General features: G+C 38.6%; 1 protein-coding gene across 10 annotated transcripts in view; it reads right to left on the reverse strand.

Moving 5' to 3' along the window:
- Positions 1-20,171, reverse strand: part of FAM227B (family with sequence similarity 227 member B) — a 310,848-nt gene that overhangs the window by 10,221 nt on the left and 280,456 nt on the right. For 9 of the 10 annotated variants that reach the window (XM_077127827.1, XM_077127830.1, XM_077127829.1 and 6 more), the window contains 3 exons: positions 9,269-9,349; positions 8,070-8,144; positions 6,118-6,187 (listed from right to left, as the gene is read on the reverse strand). In XM_077127827.1, coding sequence (XP_076983942.1) covers positions 6,118-6,187; positions 8,070-8,144; positions 9,269-9,349 — 226 coding nt within the window. Of the gene's footprint in view, positions 1-4,482; positions 4,697-6,117; positions 6,188-8,069; positions 8,145-9,268; positions 9,350-20,171 lie in introns of those variants that run through there. The other variant, XM_077127826.1, reaches the window with a different exon arrangement.

Genomic DNA, 20,171 nt, shown 5'->3' on the forward strand with positions numbered 1-20,171 from the left:
TATGTCTCTGTTCTCCAAGTGTCAGCATCTATGTGAGCTCCGCTTTGAAGTTTCTGTTGACTGTCTCTCTTTCAGTTGGCTCTGTGGTTTCTGAAGTTTCCCCTTTTAAAGACTCTAATAAACTAATCAAGATCCACCTGGAATGGGTGGTATCACGGCTCCATCTAATCAAAAGGTCACACCCATAATTGGGGTGTCACATCTTTGCAGAGATAATCTAATCAAAAGTTTCCAACAAGCTGTTCCTATAAGGTTGGGTTAGGATTAAAACACATCTCTTCTGGGGTACATAATAGATTCAAACTGGCACAACAAGGGATCAAGTGTGGGCAGAGTTGTTTGGCCTTGTGGTGATGGCAAATGAATGGTTTCCTCTAATGGACAGTCTACAAGAATTCTTCCCTGGTTAGTTAGATTCAGTTGTCAACTTGGCCAGGTGAGCATACCTATTTCTGTTGCTGCAGACACAAACCAATGGTACGTGAATCTCATCTATTGCTAATTATATCTGCAGTCGGCTAGGAGGCGTGTCTGCTGCAATGAGTGACGTTTGACTTAATTGGCTGGTGCTTAAATGAGAGAACGCAATGTAGCACAGCCTAGCAGCTCAGCATTCCTCATCTCGGCACTCACAGCTCAGCCCAGGCCTTTGGAGATGCAGAAAGAAGTCACCCCGGGGAAAGTTGTTGGAACCCAGGGGCCTGGAGTGAAGACCAGCAGAGACCATCCTGTGCCTTCCATGTAAGAAAGAACCTCAGTGGAAAGTTAGCTGCCTTTCCTCTGAAGAACCAACAAAATAAATCCCCTTTTATTAAAAGCCAATCTGTCTCTGGTGTGTTGCATTCTGGCAGCTAGCAAACCAGAACACCTGGATTATATGATTCAGATAAAAAAGCATCTTGCTGAAATAGGTAATTGAGACAATAATGGTCATATGGCATGGCTTATCCAGAAAATTATTTCAATTTTCTATTATTTTGTGATTGTTTCTTTTCCTCAATATACAACTCAAAGTTGGACATCATCCATTAGAATCTCAGTTTAAGAGAAACCTAGGCAAAGCTGCTTGTAATATTTCTCAAGGGACAACAGCCACACCTAAAGTACTAAGAAATCCACTATTCTATTCTAAAATAAACTTCTGGTGCATTTTTATTCTTAGATGATAAATAATTTACAAAGTTTAGGTCAAACTTGCTGAAAGAATTTAGATTCTTTAAACCCAGTAATTCAAAACCTGATTTATTTAAATTTATAGTCCTTTGGTTTTTAATCCTCGCCTTTTTCTGGAAGTGATTTGAGGTAAGTGCTTTAGTTTGCTAAAACCCATTCCATTTAGTTTGCTAAATCCCATTCCATTTCTGGTGTATTGCATTCTGGCAGCAAATGCAATACACCAGAAATGGAATGGGATTTAGAAAGGAAATTTATTAAGCTATAGGTTTACAGTTCTAAGGCCATAAAAATGTTTAAACTAAGGAATCCAGGTAAAGATACCTTGACTCAAGAAAGGCCAATGTCTATCATATGGGAAGGCATGTGGCTAGTATATACTGGTCCTTGTTCCTGGTTCCATTGTTTCCAACTAATAATGCCAGTGGTGTCTTCTCTAAGCATCTGTGGTCCTTCACTTAGCAGCTCCGGGATGCATCTCTGGGTTCTCATGGGAGAACATCATAGCATCTCATGGGAAGGCATATGGTAACATCTGCTGTGCTCTGCTTCTCCAAATGTCCATGTCTAGGTGTCTACTCTCTCTTTCAGCACTCTAAGAATCTACAAGTATCTGCATCTCCATCAGCTTTGGTTCTTGGCTAGCTTCTGTCAGGTCTCTCAGCTCCTGGCTTCTTCTGGGACTTCTACATTTCCAAATATCTGTGTCTGTGTGTGTCTGCATCTGCATCTTAGGTTTCTCCAAAATGTTTCCTCTTTTCAAGTACTCCAGTAAACTAATCAAGAGCCACCTTGAATGGTCAGAGACATCACCACCTAATCAAAAGGTCACATCCAAAATTGGGTCTGTCACAACTCCACGGGAACTATCTAATCAAAAGGTCAGACCTACAATTGAGTGGGTCAATCTTCATGGACATAAAATAATCAAAGGTTCCACCCTAAACAATATCTGGCTGCACAAGACTGGATCAGGATTGAAAGAAAATAGCTTTTCTGGGTTATGTAACAGTTTCAAACTAGCACGTTCCACCCTCTGGAGCCCCAGAAGACATGTTCTTTCCATATACAAAATACATTCATTCATCACAATATCACAAAAGCCTTAAGCCATTTTGGTAATAATACAAATACCACACCAAGTCAAAAGAGTACAAAATCTCATCAAAGTCAGTTTCAGGCACGGTCTGTCCTAGGGCAAAAATTTTCCTCTGGCTCAGTAAAATTCATCTGCTTCCAATATACAAAGAGGTTACATGTTTCCATTTCTATAGGGAAAATTTGAAAGGAAAATGGAGGTCAAAGGCCCCCAACAGTTCCTAAAAGAAATGCAGGGTGAACACCATTAGATTTCAAGTCTGAGAGTCACTTATCCCTGGGGCTTGAGAGAATGGGGGTCCCACCCTCTCTAAGGGCTTACACAGTGGCCCAGTTCTCTCCAAATTCTAGGGTGAGGGTTACAATCTTGGGGTTTATTGAGGGGACCACCTTTCTCTCAGCTCCACCCTCTCCAAGCATCGGGACAGCACCCGGGCTCTCTATCATCTCCAGGGCACATGCTCAGCTCCCTCAGAACAATAGAGTAATCACCAGTCTCCTCTCAATGCCCAGGTAATGTGCTCCATCTCTGAGGCCTGAGGCAGCAAAACTCTTCCTGAGCAATGAAGTGGAAGGCCCGCCTTTTACTTCTGGGACAAACTCAGCCTCTCCACACACACAGGTGGCTCTGCTCTCCTGGCCCAAGATTTCCTTGTTCCAAACCTTAGCTTCCATGGTTCTGCCTCAGAAGTCATTTTCTCTTCAATTTGTCCCTTTTATGTCCTTTTTAGTATAAACTGGCATTTATACAGGTCTTACAACACTCTTGTTGGCTTTTTATGCGATATATAGAGATCATAACCGTCAGACAATAGGAGTTTCCACAAATTCTTTCTGGATAACTTCATCTCCAATGCTGGCTTTTCCTGTAATAGCTCACTGGTTCCATGTTTGGTTAAATCCTCAGTTGGGCACTAACCACTGGGGTCTCCCTTTCTGAAAATGAAGAATTTTCCAGATCCTCAAATTCTGGTTTCTTGGTACCTGAGAGCTCAGTTCTCATCTTACCTCTTTCTTGTCACATTTTACTGTAAGCTGCAAGGAGCAACTTATAGGCTGCATTTTCCACAAGTTAGTTTGAAAATTTCTTCAGCTAAGTATCCAGGGTCATCACCTTTAAATTCTAACTTCCATCCAACAGTATTCAATTTTGTCAAATTCTCTGCACCTTAGGACATGGTTCTCCTTTCTTCCAGTTTGCAGTAACACATGCATCATTTCTAAGACCTCATTGGAAGCACCTTTAGTGCCCATATTTCTACCAAAAGTCTCTTCAAAACATTCTAGGCCTTTCCTTTCATGTTACTCACAATTCTCCCAGAATCTTCTCCTTATCCACTCAAAAAGCTGCTCCAACATGTTTGGTATTTGCAAACCACAACACCCCACTTCTAGTACCAAAATCTCTTTTAGTTTGCTAAATGCTGCCAGAATGCAATACACCAGAAATGGAATGGATTTTACAATGGGAATTTATTAAGTTACATGTTTACAGTTCTAAGGCCATAAAAATGTTTAAACTAAGGAATCCAGAAAAAGATACCTTGACTCAAGAATGGCCAATGTCTGTTACATAGGAAGGTACATGGCTGCTGTCTCTTGGTCCTTGTTCCCAGTTCCATTGCTCCAAACTTGTGATGCCAGTGATTTCCTGTGAAAGCATCTGTGGGCTTTCACTTAGCTCCTCTTGGATGCAACTTTGGATTCTGGCTTGCTTAGTGTCTTACAGAAAGGTACATGGCAACATCTGCTGGGCTCTGCATCTCCAAATATCCATGTCTAGGCATCTGCTCTCTGTCAGCACCCCAAATATCTCCAAATGTCTGCATCTCTGTTGTCTCTGGTTCCTGTCTGGCTTCTGTTGGCTCTCTCAGCTCCTGGCATCTCCTGGAAATTTCCAGACGTGTATCTGCATCTGCATCTTAGGTTTCTCCAAAATGCTTCCCCTTTTAAAGGACTCCAGTAAACTAATCAAAACCCACCTGAAAAGGTCAGAGTCACATCTCCATCTAATCAAAAGGCCACACCCACAATTAAGTGGGTCATATCTCCATGGGAACTATCTAATCAAAGTTTCCACCCTACATAATAGGTCTGACCCCACAAGATTGGAGCAGGATGAAAGAAAATGGCTTTTCTGTGGTACATAACTGTTTCAATCTAGCACAGTAAGTAAGTAATTCTTTAAAGATACCTGAATTAGCATTTAAAAAAAGGAACTTGCCATTGCTTTGCTATTCCATTTTAATTTTTCACCAGGTGATTTCTTTGTAATAAGTGAGGAAAGTTTTTCCAATGTGCATTAATTTGTGAGGGACATAGTCATTCTGAGCCAGGGGTCTACTCTGTGTTTGTTTTGAATTCTGGCTTGAAGAAAAGAACTATTCATTAATCCAGCCATCACCAAGTATTGTTCGAAACATATCTGGAAAAGATATGAGGAAGAATGAGTAGAATATGAAAGATGGGGAGGAGGCATTGCAGACGATAGAAGTATAGGCGAATAGTGGGTGCAGAAAGCTTGGCAGGAATGAAGATTTTGCATTAGGCTGTAGAGAAGAGTAAACTGGCTATACTGAGTGGAACAGGTTTTGGAGGGCCCCAAATTCAGGCAGCATTTAGACCAGAGTCTGAAAACCAGCAGCCCATGACCCACATCTGATCTGCAACTACATTTAATTTGAATCACAGAGTGTTTAAAACTTTGAGGTCCAAATCAGATTTTCCAACAAAATCTGGATGACTAATATTGAAAGATCTGATAACACCTTAGTCTACACTCCTGCTTGACAACAAAGAACTAGAGTTAAGGTAGTAGCTGCCTTGTTTAGATGAGGCATGGGCTCTCCAATGTGCCATGATTCCCACAACTCCCTCTAGTTTCCCTGATACTGAGGTCAAGTGTCAGTTGCCATTTAACAGCACACTCTGGTAGTTTTTCTTACACTATTTCTCTGTACCCAGTTCTCTGTCAAGAGTAAGAAAAATAGGTCAAGAAAAATGATAGAAAGAATATTTTATACATGTGAAAGTAAATAATGGTCCTACTTGTTTCATATTAAACATCCAGGTGCTTGCTTCACTCCTTTCTGTTAACTTTCTGGTCTAGGTAGGAATTTGATTATGTAACTCCTGTTCTTTATCTTACACAGTAGCCAATGAGGATGCTCTAGATTTTTGAGTGAAAGTCTTACATGCTGAAAGTAAAGGGTCTCTCCTCTTCCTGACCTCAGATTGTCCAGCCTACAGATTTACTCTGTGCTGTTCTCTACATGTTCTTGTCTGTTGGAAGGAAGACAGCCCCTCAGACAGAACGGGACAGCCTGTAACATGGGGTGGGGGTGGGGGGCAAAGTGGAGGGGACAGGGAACACAGGAATGGGAAAGGTGGGATAGTCTTCTTTCTTTTCCTTCTTTCTCATACTTGAGTTGTGTTTTACTACCTTATCTCACTCTGTCTTGTTTTAATCAAGGGCAGGGGCCATTCATCTAATGCAGTAGTTGGTCCCCAAAATACTTTTGTTGACATATTAACAGAAAACAAATGATGACTTCATATGCCAATAGTTTTCTTTTAGTTTGTAATTTTGACTTCATTTAGGGGTTTTCATTTGCATAAACTGTCCTTGATCAGAAGCAAGGAATGAGCATAAGTGGGTATGAGTTTTCACTCCTATGTAAAGCAGAGATTGTCTTAAAATGCATGTGGATAATTAGGTAACAAGAATGTATTCTGTCTGCCACTATAGCTTGGGCATGAAACCATACATTATTTATTAAATATTGTACAGTCTACATAAGAGAAGCTAGCAAGATAATTCCCAGTTATATTCAAATGGAAACATACCAGTCTCTGTAGGAACTTCTCAAAGTCACGTATAACATCGAAAGGTTTCTTGGTAGCCTTTGCTTGAAGTCTAATCAAGGAAGAAAGAAAATTGGTGAACAAACTACTTTCTTTATATGACACCAACTAATAACCAACACATAAAGTGTTTAATGTGCTGGGCATTTGCCAAGTACTTTGCATGTATTAATTCAATTACCCTCACAACAATAGATACTATTATTGCCCTGTTTTATAAATGAGGAAACAGACTCAGATAGGTTAAGCAACCCACCTCCACTCATATCACTAATAAGGAACAGAGGATTTAAACCAAAACTGTCTGACTGTGTTATGTTGCATTACAGCAGTGAAGCTTTCTTTTCCGTTAGATGGTTCACATAACATTACTTTAACTTATTCTACTTTCTAGGCTCCAGTGGGGACTTAAGGTATGGGGAGGTAAGAGTAAAGAGACAGACAAGGGAAAGATTTGGAGAAGAAAGAGAAGTAGATTGAAAGGGCTGAAGGGGGAGGATGCTTATTAGACTGTAAGCTCCTTGAAGACAGGAATCATGTGTATTCATCTTAATATTTTCTAAGATTCCAGAACAGTTTCTGACACCATGAATTCATTCAAGAAATATTTATGAATGAGTTGATTGGTCAAATTCGGGAAACCTCAGGAATCTTTCCTGAAATCCAAGAATGAGGGCAGAGGTAGGTGAAGAAAGGGAGGGACTTGGGAAAAAAGAAGAAACATTAGGGGAGTGAAAGATGAGAGAGAAAAATAAAAAATAAAATAAACTGGCAATTTTCAAGAGAAGTCTTTAAAGTTTATTTTTCTTCCATGATATTGCAGGAAGGAAAATTTTCTGAAAATCCCAAATGCCACCTAAAAGTTTGGATTAGCCAACCCCCCCTGGCAAAGTCTGCTGTAGATTTCCTATTGAGTCAAGGCCTCTTGTTCTCAGTGACTCACAAATGTCCCCTCAGTCATTCTCTGCTTTAGGTCCTCAGATTGCATTTATGCAACCATGCTACATTCTTCTGCATATCCTCAGTGTTGAGAAATTTTGTCCTTTGTGGATTTGGATTTTGGAAACTTGAAGTCATTTGGAATTGAGTTCTATAATTTAGGTTTGCAAAGGGGAAAGCTGGGTGATACGATTTTAGTGAAAAGTGAGATAAGATTATAAATAATGGGCTGGATTTTCTAATGTGACTGGAAAACTGGTTTTGAAAAATTCCAGAATAGGGTGGGCCACAGTGGCTTAGTAGGCAGAGCTCTTGCCTGCCATGCCAGAGACCTGGGTTTGATTCCCGGTGCCTGCACATGCCAAAAAAAAAATCCAAAGCAGTAATTAGAAGTTTGCAACATGACTGGCACAAAGTTGTATTCTCCCAAGAGGGCTTGTTTGAAGGACTATCCTCATCTGCTACTCATTCTTGCATGTGTGGGTGTGTTTGAAGAAATGGGTTAGTCTCATTACTTTATAGTTTTCCCTATTATAGTCTAATTTATAAAATAAACAAATTAAATGAAACCAATTTTCCTTGCTTCACTGGGGAAAGATGTTTGTGTGTGTAGGGGAAATAACAGGGGCAGAAGGGGAACACAGAACCAGCCCAAGAAACAATGGCTAAATAGGTTGTCTCTTATAATTTATATGTTACCCAGGGCAGGTCGTGGTTATAATTTTATTTTTAAAAGAATTCAAGTTGAAGCCCTATGACCAGATAATTAAGAGGAAATGATGACCATGTTTAGCAATTAATTAAATTAGCAGAGTAGATGATTTTGTGGACAAAGAAAGTAGATGTTTTATTCCAGATGGTCTGTTGAGTAGAAATTCTTTGCAGGTAATTGAGTTGATGTCTTTTTACATAATAAAACAGCTGCAATTTTATATAACAAAAATTTGTCTAAGTAAAGTGTTTTTAAGCTTTAAAAAGTTGAATAAGAAACAAACCTAACGAGCTCCTTGTCAATTTTTTCCTGCCGTCGTCTTAGGAGTTTTATTTCTTCATTAATTTTATGCTTTTCTCTATAAAATCAAAGTTTGGGATTAAATTGTAAAGTAAAGCAGTCACTCCTAATTGGGAAAGAATAAATCAACAATTTCTACCTATCAGTAAAAGACCTTTATGAACCAATTCTTCCGTGCTCCTACCCTCTGCACTATATGGTGCAAGAAATCCTCCCAACACATCCCCTCTTATAAAAATGTGCCAAACATATCACCTATGACAATTGAGTATGGCCTACTCTTCCTTTGCTTCTTCCACAAGGACACCTCCAGCCCCGTTCTTCCCATTAAGCTTAGAATATATGAAGGCTGTGTGCATGTGTGTGTGCGAGAGGGAGGGAGAGAGTGGGGAGGTTGGAGGGCAGGAGGGAAAGGGCATTGGGACTAGTGGAAAGCAAGGGCTCAGGCTCCTATTCTGCCTGCTGGACAAGACCTAGTTAGCAGCGATTCCATTTACCTCTCTTTGATTTTTTTTTCCTGAGCAGCAACAGGTATCCAAAGAGGAGGATACCCACCCTTTCTGCTCCTCAAGGCAATAAAATCATTGGCAATTACCTTGATATGAACTGAAGTATTGGACCCTGCCAATCTATTCTTATAAAACTGATGGATATCCCCTTATTAACCCATTCCTGGCTTCCTAGCCCATAAGAATACCGTGGCTGGCCATGAGCAATCATTCAAATTAAGCACAAAACAACTGAAAATGTTTCCCCAAGAAAACATTTCAGAAAAGACTCCCTGTCTTGCTTTTCTCAATACCACCTTACAGCCACCCTAGCTCCAGGGAACCTCCGCTGCAGGCAAACTTTCCACTCTTCTTTTAGGCTGATCTTTGTAAGTGGATGATACTCTAATATTTCTTTCCTGGAGCTCTCTCTTGGCCTCTCCATTTTGGGTGCATCTCTCCAACCACACCACAGTAAAGTTTCCTTCTATCCTTCAATCCTGGACACTTGCCATGGTTCTGTGGGTACAAATACACCCTTGATACTTACTTGAAAGGCACCTCTGAGTCTTTAAGATGCTCAGAAATGACTCTTTTCAGTAAAATAAGGAACTTATTTAGATTATTTCTACAATCGCGATCAGATCTAAAAAAGTTTGTTTTTATATTTAGCAATAATATGGCATCAACTTACATCTTAAAATCCTTTTGGTTCTTTGCAAACTGTCTTTTTGCCTCCTTTATAATATCACAGTAAGTTGGAGCAGGTGGTGTGCTAGGCTTACGGTTAAGGAAAGATTTCCAATTAGGAACGTTCAAGAGAGGTAAACAGTAACTCAGACTTCACAGGTAGACCAAGAAAGCCATTTGGCCTGGACTTGCCAGTCATGAAGGGTCTCAAGTGTAAGCATGAGTATTAAGTCCAGAGATACACTTAAAGAGTTGAAAGAAGACCACTTTAAACTTGTGTCCCATCATCTGGACCACACCATTCATAGTGTGCTATGATGTAATAGTTTCTTAAGTCTTTTTCTGTGTTTTTTCCCCTGCTGTGTTTTAAAATCAGGATGTATTAAATATCAATAGTAAACATATACCTAAATTTCTGTAATCTTGTTTAGACATCTCTTCATTTTTGTTTACACTGAGAAACAAAAAAATATAGAAGAAACCCTTATGTCTCTTGACTTCTGAGAGGCTCTGGAGGTAACTGATGTTGACTGCCTCAGTTAGCCTGGCTCCTGCTTATTACACAGAAGAAATATGGTAAGTAGAAGGTGCAAATGTGCTGTTAACAATGCTGGGCTCTTGTCCTTGGGTAGAGCCTTTGATCTTGTCCTTATCCCTGGTCCTAATCCTTGCTTGCATCTGGCAAAGCAGGCACTTCCCTTTCAGTTGGCAAATAAGCAAGTGACTAAAGGGGACAGCCCCATCAGCTTGTGTTAAAAGAGTACCTTAGCTTCATTGATATACTAGGAGCACTTAAACCTCTGCCATCACAAAGATATAGGGAATGAGATTGTCCTCTGATGGCCTCAGTCCCCACCCTGGATCACACTTCAAAATTACCCCTATCTTTCTCTGAACACAGTTTTCCCATTTTAAAATTCCAAGGCTGTTTTTTTTTTAAATAATTTTATTTAGAAATATCCACACAGTTACAATCCAACCATATTATACAATAATGGCTCACAATATCACATAGTTGTGTATTCTTCACCACGATCATTTTTAGAACATTGCATCACTACAGAAAAAAGAAATAAAAAGGAAAAAGAACTCATACATCCCATACCCCTTACCCCTTCCTCTCATTGATCCACAGTATTTCAATCTACCCCTCTACCCCATTTTTACCCTTTATCTCCCTATTTATTTATTTAATAATTTTTTCCTTATCTGTCCATACCCTGGATAAAAGGAGTATCAGGAACAAGGTTTGCACAATCACACAGTCACATTGTAAAAGTTATATAGTTATACAATCTTCTTCAAGAATCAAGGCTACTGGAACACAGTGCAACAATTTCAGGTACTTCCCTCCCATCACTCCAATACACCATAATCTAAAAAAGGATATCTACATAATGCATTAGGATAACCTCCATGATGGCCTCTCAACTCTGTTTGAAATCTCTCAGCGACTGAGACTTTATTTTGTCTCATTTCTCTCTTCTCCCTTTTGGTCAAGAAGGCTTCCTCATTTCCATGATGCTGAGTCCCAGCTCATCCCCCGGAGTCAGATCCTACTTTGCCAGGGAGATTTACACCCCTGGGAGTCATGTCCCATGTAGGGGGGAGGGCAGTAAGTTCACCTGTCTAGTTGGCTTAGAGAGAGAGAGAGGCCATATCTGAGCAACAAAAGAGGCTCTCTGGGGGCAACTCTTAGGTATACTTATCAGTAGGCTTAGCCTCTCCTTGTAGGAATAAGCTTCATAGGATGAGCCCCAAGACTGAGGGCTGAACCTATTGAATTGTTTGTCCCCACTTCTTGTGAGAATATCAGGAATTCCACAGATGGTGAAGTTGAATATTTCCTCCTTTCTCCCTAGTTCCCCAAGGGGACTTTGCAAATACCTTTTTATTCTCTGCTCCAATTACTCTGGGATATATTGGGGCATCGCACTAACCTTGACAAACCAACAAGATCTCACGCCTTATTCAAGATTCCATGTAATTGTGGTGTTCAATTAAACTAACCAGATAAATTAAATTAGATAATGTGCTACCAAAAATACAAATTTTGCACCAGATAAATCTCTCTCCCTTTGATCTCACACAGGGGTTGAAGTTTGAAAATGTGGGCCATATCATCCTTTACCCAGTATTCTGATTTGTCTTAGTCTTATTCAAGGCTGTTCTTGATGCTTATTTTAATCTTCTTTATCTTGTGTAGAAATGCTCGGAGAGGCCCAGTGGATCTGGTCCCTGGGGACAGGACCACATAGGTAATTAACTTTATGACCTTAGTTTCCTGAGTACTATATCTCAATTGGGATAACCAGAAGGAAAAGTGTGAATGGTTCTGTTTTAGTTTTCTAGGCTGTTCAAGCAAATACCATGAAATAGGTCAGTTTAAACAATGGCAATTTATTTGCTCATGGTTTGAGGCTGGAAAAAAAGTTCAAATCAAGGTGTCTCTAGGCAATACTTTCTTCCTGACTTGGGCATTCTGGGGCTGGCTGGTGGTGACCCTTGGCCGCATGGTAGGCACATGGAAGTGTCTTTTGGTCTCTCCCTTCTCTTCTGGGTTTCACTGATGTTCAGTTTTTGTTTTCTGTGGCTTTCTCTTTATATATCAGAATTTTATTCTATTTATAAAGGACTCCAGTAATAGCATTAAGACCCATCCTGACTGAGCTGGGCTACAACTTCACTGGAGTTACCTCATTAAAAGTCCCACTTATAATGGGTTCACACATACAGGAATGGATTAAGAACAAATTTTTAATCTTAAACCCTTAACAAGGTTTGAGAACAAGTTTTTCTGGGGTACCTGCAGCATTAAACCACCACAGGCTCCATAAAGATTCTCACAATAAACTTGAATCAAGTGTATATCTTTTATATTAAGTTGTAAACTATTCAGGAAGTATCTTCAATCATTTATGACTTGAACATCAACATCTTAGAATCAAGGAAAAGAACACCTATTTTTCTGTACACTCAGGACTACTTTTTCAGTGATTCCGGAAGTTAACAATTACCATGCTCTGTCACAGAACCTGTTTAAAACAGCCCTCTTACAGCATCACTGACTATAGAGGGAAGAAGTATTGATAACATGCTACCAAGTACATAGTTTGAGAGGGTCTGGATGATTGTGTTATCCTGAACAGGAGCAAATTCCCTGTGTCAAATGAGTCATAAAGGTCAATTTGAAGACCAAGAAAGGGCCATCAAACAAGGTGGAGCCACTTATTCAACAAATACTGAGCACCTGGACACTGGAGATTTAGCAATGAACAAGGTATACAAGGTTTCTATTCTCATATGGCTCATATTCTAGAATGTATGCACTTAGGTGTGCATGTTTCTTGGGGAGGGTCAGAAGATAAGCAAATGAATATGATAATTTAAAACAATGGTAAATATTGTGAGGATATAAAATAAGGTAATGTTTTAACAGAGCTACTGAGTGACTTTGTAAGGTGTGCGCATTTGGGTACAACATTAGAGAAAGCCTGAATATGAAGCAAATATCAGGGAGAGAAAGGAGCTTGCTTGTCATATTTGAGTTGGAGACAGGGCGATGTGGCCAGAGCAGAGTGAGTGAAGGCAGAGTGGTAGGAGATAAAATTGGGGAGGTGGGAGGCCAGATCTTCCAAGAGGTTTTGTAGCCCATGGCAAAGTGCAATAGAAAGCTATTGAAAACCTTTAAGAGGGGGATTTATTTGATTTATGCCATGACTCCTATGTGGTGAATGGCTTATGGAAAGAGTAGAAAAAATGAGACTATATAGGTGTTTTAGTTTGGTAAAGCTGCTGAATGCAATATATTGGAAATGGGTTGGCTTTTATGATGGGGATTTATTAACTTACAAGCTTACACAGTGCTTAGGCATGAAAATGTCCAAGTCAAGGCATCAACATTCTCCCTAAAGACTGGCTACCTGCGATCCTCAGCTACTCTGTTACTGACCAAGACAAATGGCGATGTCTGCTGGTTTCTCCCTTCACTACCAGGTTTCATTGCTTCCAGCTTCTGGCTTCAGTGGCTTCCTCTGTTTCTGTGGTTTCTTTCTGCTTCTGTGTCCTCTCCCAGCTTCTCTGACTTTACTCTTCAAGTTTCTCTCTGTCCTTTCTCTGTCTTCTATATCTCTTAGCTTCTGTCTGCTTCTCTCTCAGCTTCTCTTATAAAGGGCTCCAATAAGAGAATTAAGACCCACTTGGGCATACCTCAATTGAAATAACCTATTCAAGAGGTCTCACCCACAGGAATGGATTGATTACAAGCATGATCTTTTCTGGGGTGCATACAGCTTCAGGCCATCACAGGAGGTGATTTTCATTGTTAAGACAAGAGGTGGTAGTGGTGCTTGGACAAGGGTGGAGCATAGAGAAGTTGACATTTCAAATATGTTTTAAAGGTAGAGTTGATAGAACTCAGGGGTATTTTTCAATGGGAATCCCGAAGAAATGAATAATATCACAGACCCTAAGGAATTTCTAACAGAACAATTCCAAGCCTGGTTGTGGAGGTGATATTTTGGAGCAAAGAGTCCTGCCTAGTGGGTAGCTCTTAAATTATTTCATGTCCAATCAATGTCCTCTCATGAGACTGACAGTGCATTTCTCCTCCCCACCATTAAAAACCTGGCCCAGAAAAGCCTTGTAGTTTGGCAAGCTAACCTGCTTATTTTTCTTTCTTTTTTTTGTATGCTGTATGGCAGGGGTCACATCTTTCTTTTTCCATGTGAGAATCCCGGCACCATTTGTTGAATTTTGTGTTTGTTTGTTTTGCTTGTTTGTTTGGTTTTTGGGGGGAAGCACCTGGGCTGGAAATCATAACTGGGTCCCCCTCATGGCAGGTGAGAATTCTACCATTGAACTACTCTTGCACCCCCCAGCCTGCTTCTTATATTAAACACTATGGGGGGTTAAAGTTGTGAAAGAAACCTGTAGACACTATATTTGAAGCCATAGTTAGGAGATGGGGCAGTAGTTGGGAATGGAATGGAGATGAAAGAAATTAACACTTGTTGGATAGTCAACATGCCAGGCACTGTGACTAGGTCTGAGATAAAGCATCTTTAGAATTCAGATTCTAGAATTTGAAGCTGTTGAGCAATTTGAGATGGTGACTGATGTCTTGCCTCACATGGAAATAGCTCTACCCAACACAGTCCTATTTGTTGTCTGGCAAAACTCCATCTCAGAAAATCTCTTCCTGGCGAAGGCCTCATTTTTGGACTTGATCCCTGTTTTCAACATGCCCTGAGGGCAGCTCATTTTACTCCAGGAGAAAAAACCCATAGTGATGTATATTATATTCAAATAGTTACTGTTACTGAATGGCCAGTTTGTCAACCGGAATTTCCTGTTTTCAGTTGGTTTTCTGGCAACCCATGGTTAGAAGCATAATATTGTCTTCAGGAAGTGACATGAAATTCATGAGATCTGATCCCACTGTACAAATTACCTTCCATACAAGGAGCATCTAAATGTCATTACTGGAATAAGGGTCCATATGAACTGTACTTTTCATTTGATATTAATCAAATCTGAATGGTATAATTTTGATGTACTCGTCTGTTGATGGGCATTTGATTTGTTTGCATCTTTTGGTGATTGTGAATAATGCTGCTATGAATGTCAGTGTGCAAATGTCTGTTTGTGTGGTTGCTTTCAGCTCTTCTGGGTATATATCAAGTAGTGCTATTGCTGGGTCATAGGACAACTCAATATTTAGTTTTCTAAGGGACTGCCAAACAGTCTTCCATAGTAGTTGCAGCATTGTGCATTCCAACCAGCAGTGCATAAATGTCCTCTCCAACATTTATAGTTTCTTGTTTGCTTAATAGCAGCCATACTTGTAGGTGTGAGGTGGTATCTCATTGTCGTCTAGATCTGCATTTCCATTAGCCGGTGAAAATGAGCATCTCTTCATGTGCTTTTGAGCCATCTGTATTTGCTCTTCAGAAAAATGCCTATTCATATCTTTAGGCTATTTTACAATTGGGTTGTTCATTCTTTTGTTGTTGAGTTGTATGATTTCTTTGTATGTACAAGAAATCAAATCTTTGTCTGATATGTGATTTCCAAATATTTTTTCCCATTGAGTTGGCTGACTCTTCACCTTTTGACAAAGTCTTTTGAGGTGCAGAAACAAATGATTTTGAGGAGTTCTCATTTATTTATTTTTTCTTTTGTTTCTTGTGCTTTGGGTGTAAAGTTTAGGAAGCTACCTCCTATTACTAAGTCTTGAAGATGTTTCCCTACATTTTCTTCTAGAAGCTTTATGGTGCTAGTTCTTATATTTAGGTGTTTGATCCACTTTGAGTTACTTTTTGTGTTGGGTGAAGATAAGGATCCTCTTTTATTCTCTTGGCTATTGATATTCAGTTCTTCCATGTCCCAATTCAGAGGGCTTGGGGGCTTTGTCAAAAATCAGTAGACCATAGATTTAGTGTTCCATTTCTACACTCTCGATTTGATTCCATTGATCAATGCTTCTGTCTTTTGCCAGTACCAAGCTGTTTTGATTACTGTGGCTTTATAATAGGTTTTAAAGTCAGGGAGTGTTAATCCTCCCACTTTGTTCTTTTTTTTTAGGGTGCTTTTAGCTATTTGGGGTCTCTGGAACTACCTTCCAGATGAATTTGGTAGTTAGCTTTTCCAAATCTTCAAAGTAGGTTGTAGGAATTTTGATTGGTACTGTGTTGAATCTGTAGATGAATTTGGGGAGAACTGACATCTTAACTATATTTAGCTTTCCTATCCACAAGCAGGGAATGTCTTTCCACCTATTTAGATCTCCTTTGATTTCTCTTAGCAATGTGATATAGTTTTCTGTGTACTAGTCCTTTATATCCTTAGTTAAGTTCATTCTCAAGTATTTGATTCTTTTAGTTGCTATTTTGCATGGATTTTTTTCTTTAACCGACTCCTCAGCTAGGTCATTGCTTGTGTATAGAAATGTTACTGATTTCTATATAGAAATAGAAATACTACATTAATTTTATATCCTGCCACCTTGCTGAATTTATTTATTAGTCCAAGTAACTTTGCTCAGGATCTTCCAAGTATAGTATCATATTATCTGCAAATAATGAGAGTTTCACTTCTTCCTTTCCAATTATGATGTCTTTTATTTCTTTGTCCCACCTGATTACTCTAGCTAGAACTTCTAGCAAATGTTGAATAGTAGTGGTGACAGTGGGCATTCTTGTCTTGTATTTGATCTTAGTGGAAGGCTTTCAGTCTCTCTCCATTGAGTAGGATGCTGAATATCGATTTTTCATCTGGTCTCTTTAACATATGGAGGTAGTTAGCTTTGATTCCTATTTTTGGAGTGTTTTTATCAGAAAAAGATGCTCAATTTTGTCAAATGCTTTTTCAGCATCAATCAGGATGATCATATGATTTTTCCCTTTTGATTTGTTAATGTGCTGTATTACATTAATTGATTTTCTTCTGTTGAACCATCCTTGCATTCCTGGTATAAACCCTACTTACTTATGGTGTATAATTCTTTAAATGTGCTGTTGGATTCTATTTGCCAATATTTTACCGAGAATTTTTGCATCTGTGTTCATTAAGGAGATCGGCCTGTAGTTTTCCTTTCTTATAGCATCTTTACCTGGTTTTGGTATTAAAATGACATTAGCTGCATAAAGTGAGTTAGGTAGAGTTCTTATTTCCTCATTTTTTTTGGAAAACTTTGAGCAGGATTGGTGTTAGTTCTTTTTGGAATGTTTGATAAAATTCCCTTATGAAGCCATCTGGCCCTGGACTTTTCTTTGTAGGACATTTTTTGATGACTGATCGAATCTCTTTACTTGTGATTGGTTTGTTGCTTTGTTGAGATCTTCTATTTCTTCCTGAGTCAGTGTAGCTTGTTTGTGTGTCTCCAGGAATTCATCTAAGTTTTCTAGTTGGCATATAGTTGTTCATAGTATTCTCTTATGGTTTCTTTAATTTTTTCTGGGTCATCATAATGTACCCCTTCTCATTTCTGATTTTGTTTATTTGCAGCCTCTCTCTTTTTTCCCTTTGTAATCTTGCTAGTGGCCCATCAATTTTATTGATTTTCTCAAAGAAACAACTTAATACAGGACCAAATGTAGAAATTTTAAAAAACTATTTATCCTCAAATATCAGAGAAGCTATCATGGAGGAATGCAAGGATGGTTCAACAGAAGAAAATCAATTAATGTAATACAGCGCATTAACAAAAACTTAGAACACAATCTTATGTTCCTCTGGGGCTATATATATTTCCCTTTGGTAAACAGCTAAATGGCACAGGGTTTGATTGCTTTGATACTAAATCCAGACTTCCAAGGATAGACTTCCAATACTATCATTTACTTTTGTGTCCTCAGGTAAATTACCTAACTTTTCAGTACCTCAGTTTCTTTATCTGTAAAATAGAGATAATAATAGTATATATTGCAGAAGTTTCCATAAATTCAAATGATTTAACAGTTGTGAAATACTTAGAACAGAGCCTAATATGCAGAAACTGTATGTTAATTTAATAAAAGTCATTTTGACAATGAAAACTTCAAATACTAACTTCATAGCAATGACTCCCAAATTTCTATTGCTATTTCTGTTCTCCAGTTTTCTTAACTTAACTGGAATGTCATTTTTTTAAAAAATAGAATGAAGTTTGGTCTTATTTTATATAAGGCCATGCTATATACAGCCATCAGACATTTATTTAATGCCTTCTGTGTGCCAGATACTGTTTTTAAGGTGTCAGGGGTACAAAGGCAAAGAATTTTTTTCTGTCTTTGGTGAGAAACAAGTAAACAAGAAACAAATAAACGAATGGTTACACTGTAGTGTGCTAAGTATTTAAATTAAGGTGTATGGAGGATAAAGAAATTGTGAAAGAGAGTCATCTAAAAGAGAATTTTGCTCAAAAAATTGTATTGGTTCTCTATTTGTGCATAACAAATTACCCCAAAACTTAGTAGCTCTGAATCAAGGATTTATTTTTGTATAGTTTCTGTAAATTTTGGAATCTAAGCCCAGTTTAGCAGGATGTTTCTGGCTCAGGGTCTTTCACAGACTCTAATAAAAGTGTGGACAGGGGCTGCAGTGAAGTCAATGCCCAACTGGGGGACCATCGCTTCCTAGCTCACTCCAGTTGTTGGCAAAATTAAGTTCCGGTGGGCTGTTGGTCTGGGGGCCTCAGTTTCTCATTGGCTATTGTCTGGAGGCTTTCTCACTTCCCTGCTCACATGGGCTCCTCTATAATGCAGCTCACAATTTGGCATTTGGCTTCCACTAGCTTGGGAGCTCTGAGTGAGGGAAGGAGGGCCAGCAAGATAGACGTCAGTCTTTTCTTAAGTGAATCTCACACGTGACATCCCATTATGTTCACCACATTCTATTTGTTAGAGGCAAGTCAGCCCACTCTCAAAGGGAAATGACTCCACAAGGATATGAATACCCAAAAGTGAGGATCACTGGGAACCATCTTAGAGTCTGCCTACGTCAAATGTGATAAATTTTATCTGTCTTTTTATTTGTTACATATATTCTTCTCTGACCTCTCTCTTTTCTCCCCCTCCCACACTATCTTACTCCAAAGTGTTGCCTCTTCATTTCAGGAAAGTCACAGGACTCTAATAAGAATAGAAAAACTAAAACAAAACAAACCAAAAAAACTATATGCTGAATAGTAAAGATTGAGTTAGAAATAAATTCCTAGGTCATCAAAGGTAATTATGGGAAATCTGAATGCAAATTTCACCACATCAGGAAAGCAGCTATAACTCAGGAGTTAGGAAACTCTACTGTATACCCACACTCCAAATTCTCAGCACCCTGTTGATTCAAACCCTTGCACAGCCATTGAACAAATTCCTCAGAAAGGTAAACACAATCAGAGATCAACATTTTGCACTCACAATAAAAACTAGTTAAAAATGAAAGCAATCTATTATGAAAGGTTTTAGATATCAAAAGCTAATCAAATTCCACTTTTATATGTAAAAAAATATATATTTTAAAACAATCTAAGGCTGATGAAAAACCCTTGCATCATTACTTAGGTTGCAAGTCTGATAACAGATTGATTTAGCCCTATAGTATGCCTCTCTCCTCACTTCCAGGGCCACCCAAGTTAATTCCATGCACTTGTAGTCATCGGGCTTCTGGAAATAGGAGAGTAATGTCCTGGGAAAAGTCCTGAGAATCTGCTAGAGCAGTGGTCTTTACGCTTTTTGACTGGCATCCCATTAGTCAAAAATATTTGAGTATGCCCCCATATCTGTATAATTCTAAATTTATAAATTATGTATGCATTAATCTGAATTAATATATATTTTTCACATTATTATTGAAGCTATACAATCTAGAAACATAAAAGAATGAGATGAAACAAAAAATATTTTAAAAATAAAAGTTTACTTATTTCATTAGTGGCATGGCAAACCTTTCTGATCTCAATTATAGATTTTTTTTTTTACATTGGCATGCACCGGGAACCAAACCCAGGTCTCCGGCATGGCAGGTGAGAATTCTGCCTTCTCAGCCACCATCGCACCACCCATCAATTGCAGATATTTGTATTGATGGTCTGGACAATTTGTATTTAAATGCTTTGCTAATTAAAGTTTTATCATGCTATTATTGTGTAATATTGAAAAGTACAACATACACTGAAAGTTAGATTAATTGCTTATAATAGTGATGTAAATCCGTATTTCAAATAGTCTCTTGAAGTTTTTTTGACTTACATCTGAAAAAGAGTTATTTCAAAAAGTAGGAGAAATATCATTCTGCCATTTTCATTTACTCTTGCATTGTAAATAATATTTATTCACATTTCTTTTCAGGAGCCTTTTCAAGCTGTTGGTCCATTAGTGAACATTAATTTAGTTAAAACTTGATGATATAATCTATAAATCTTATTAATT

The sequence above is a fragment of the Tamandua tetradactyla genome, chromosome 14 (genome assembly GCF_023851605.1).
Source record: "Tamandua tetradactyla isolate mTamTet1 chromosome 14, mTamTet1.pri, whole genome shotgun sequence".
Classification (NCBI taxonomy): Eukaryota; Metazoa; Chordata; class Mammalia; order Pilosa; family Myrmecophagidae; genus Tamandua; species Tamandua tetradactyla.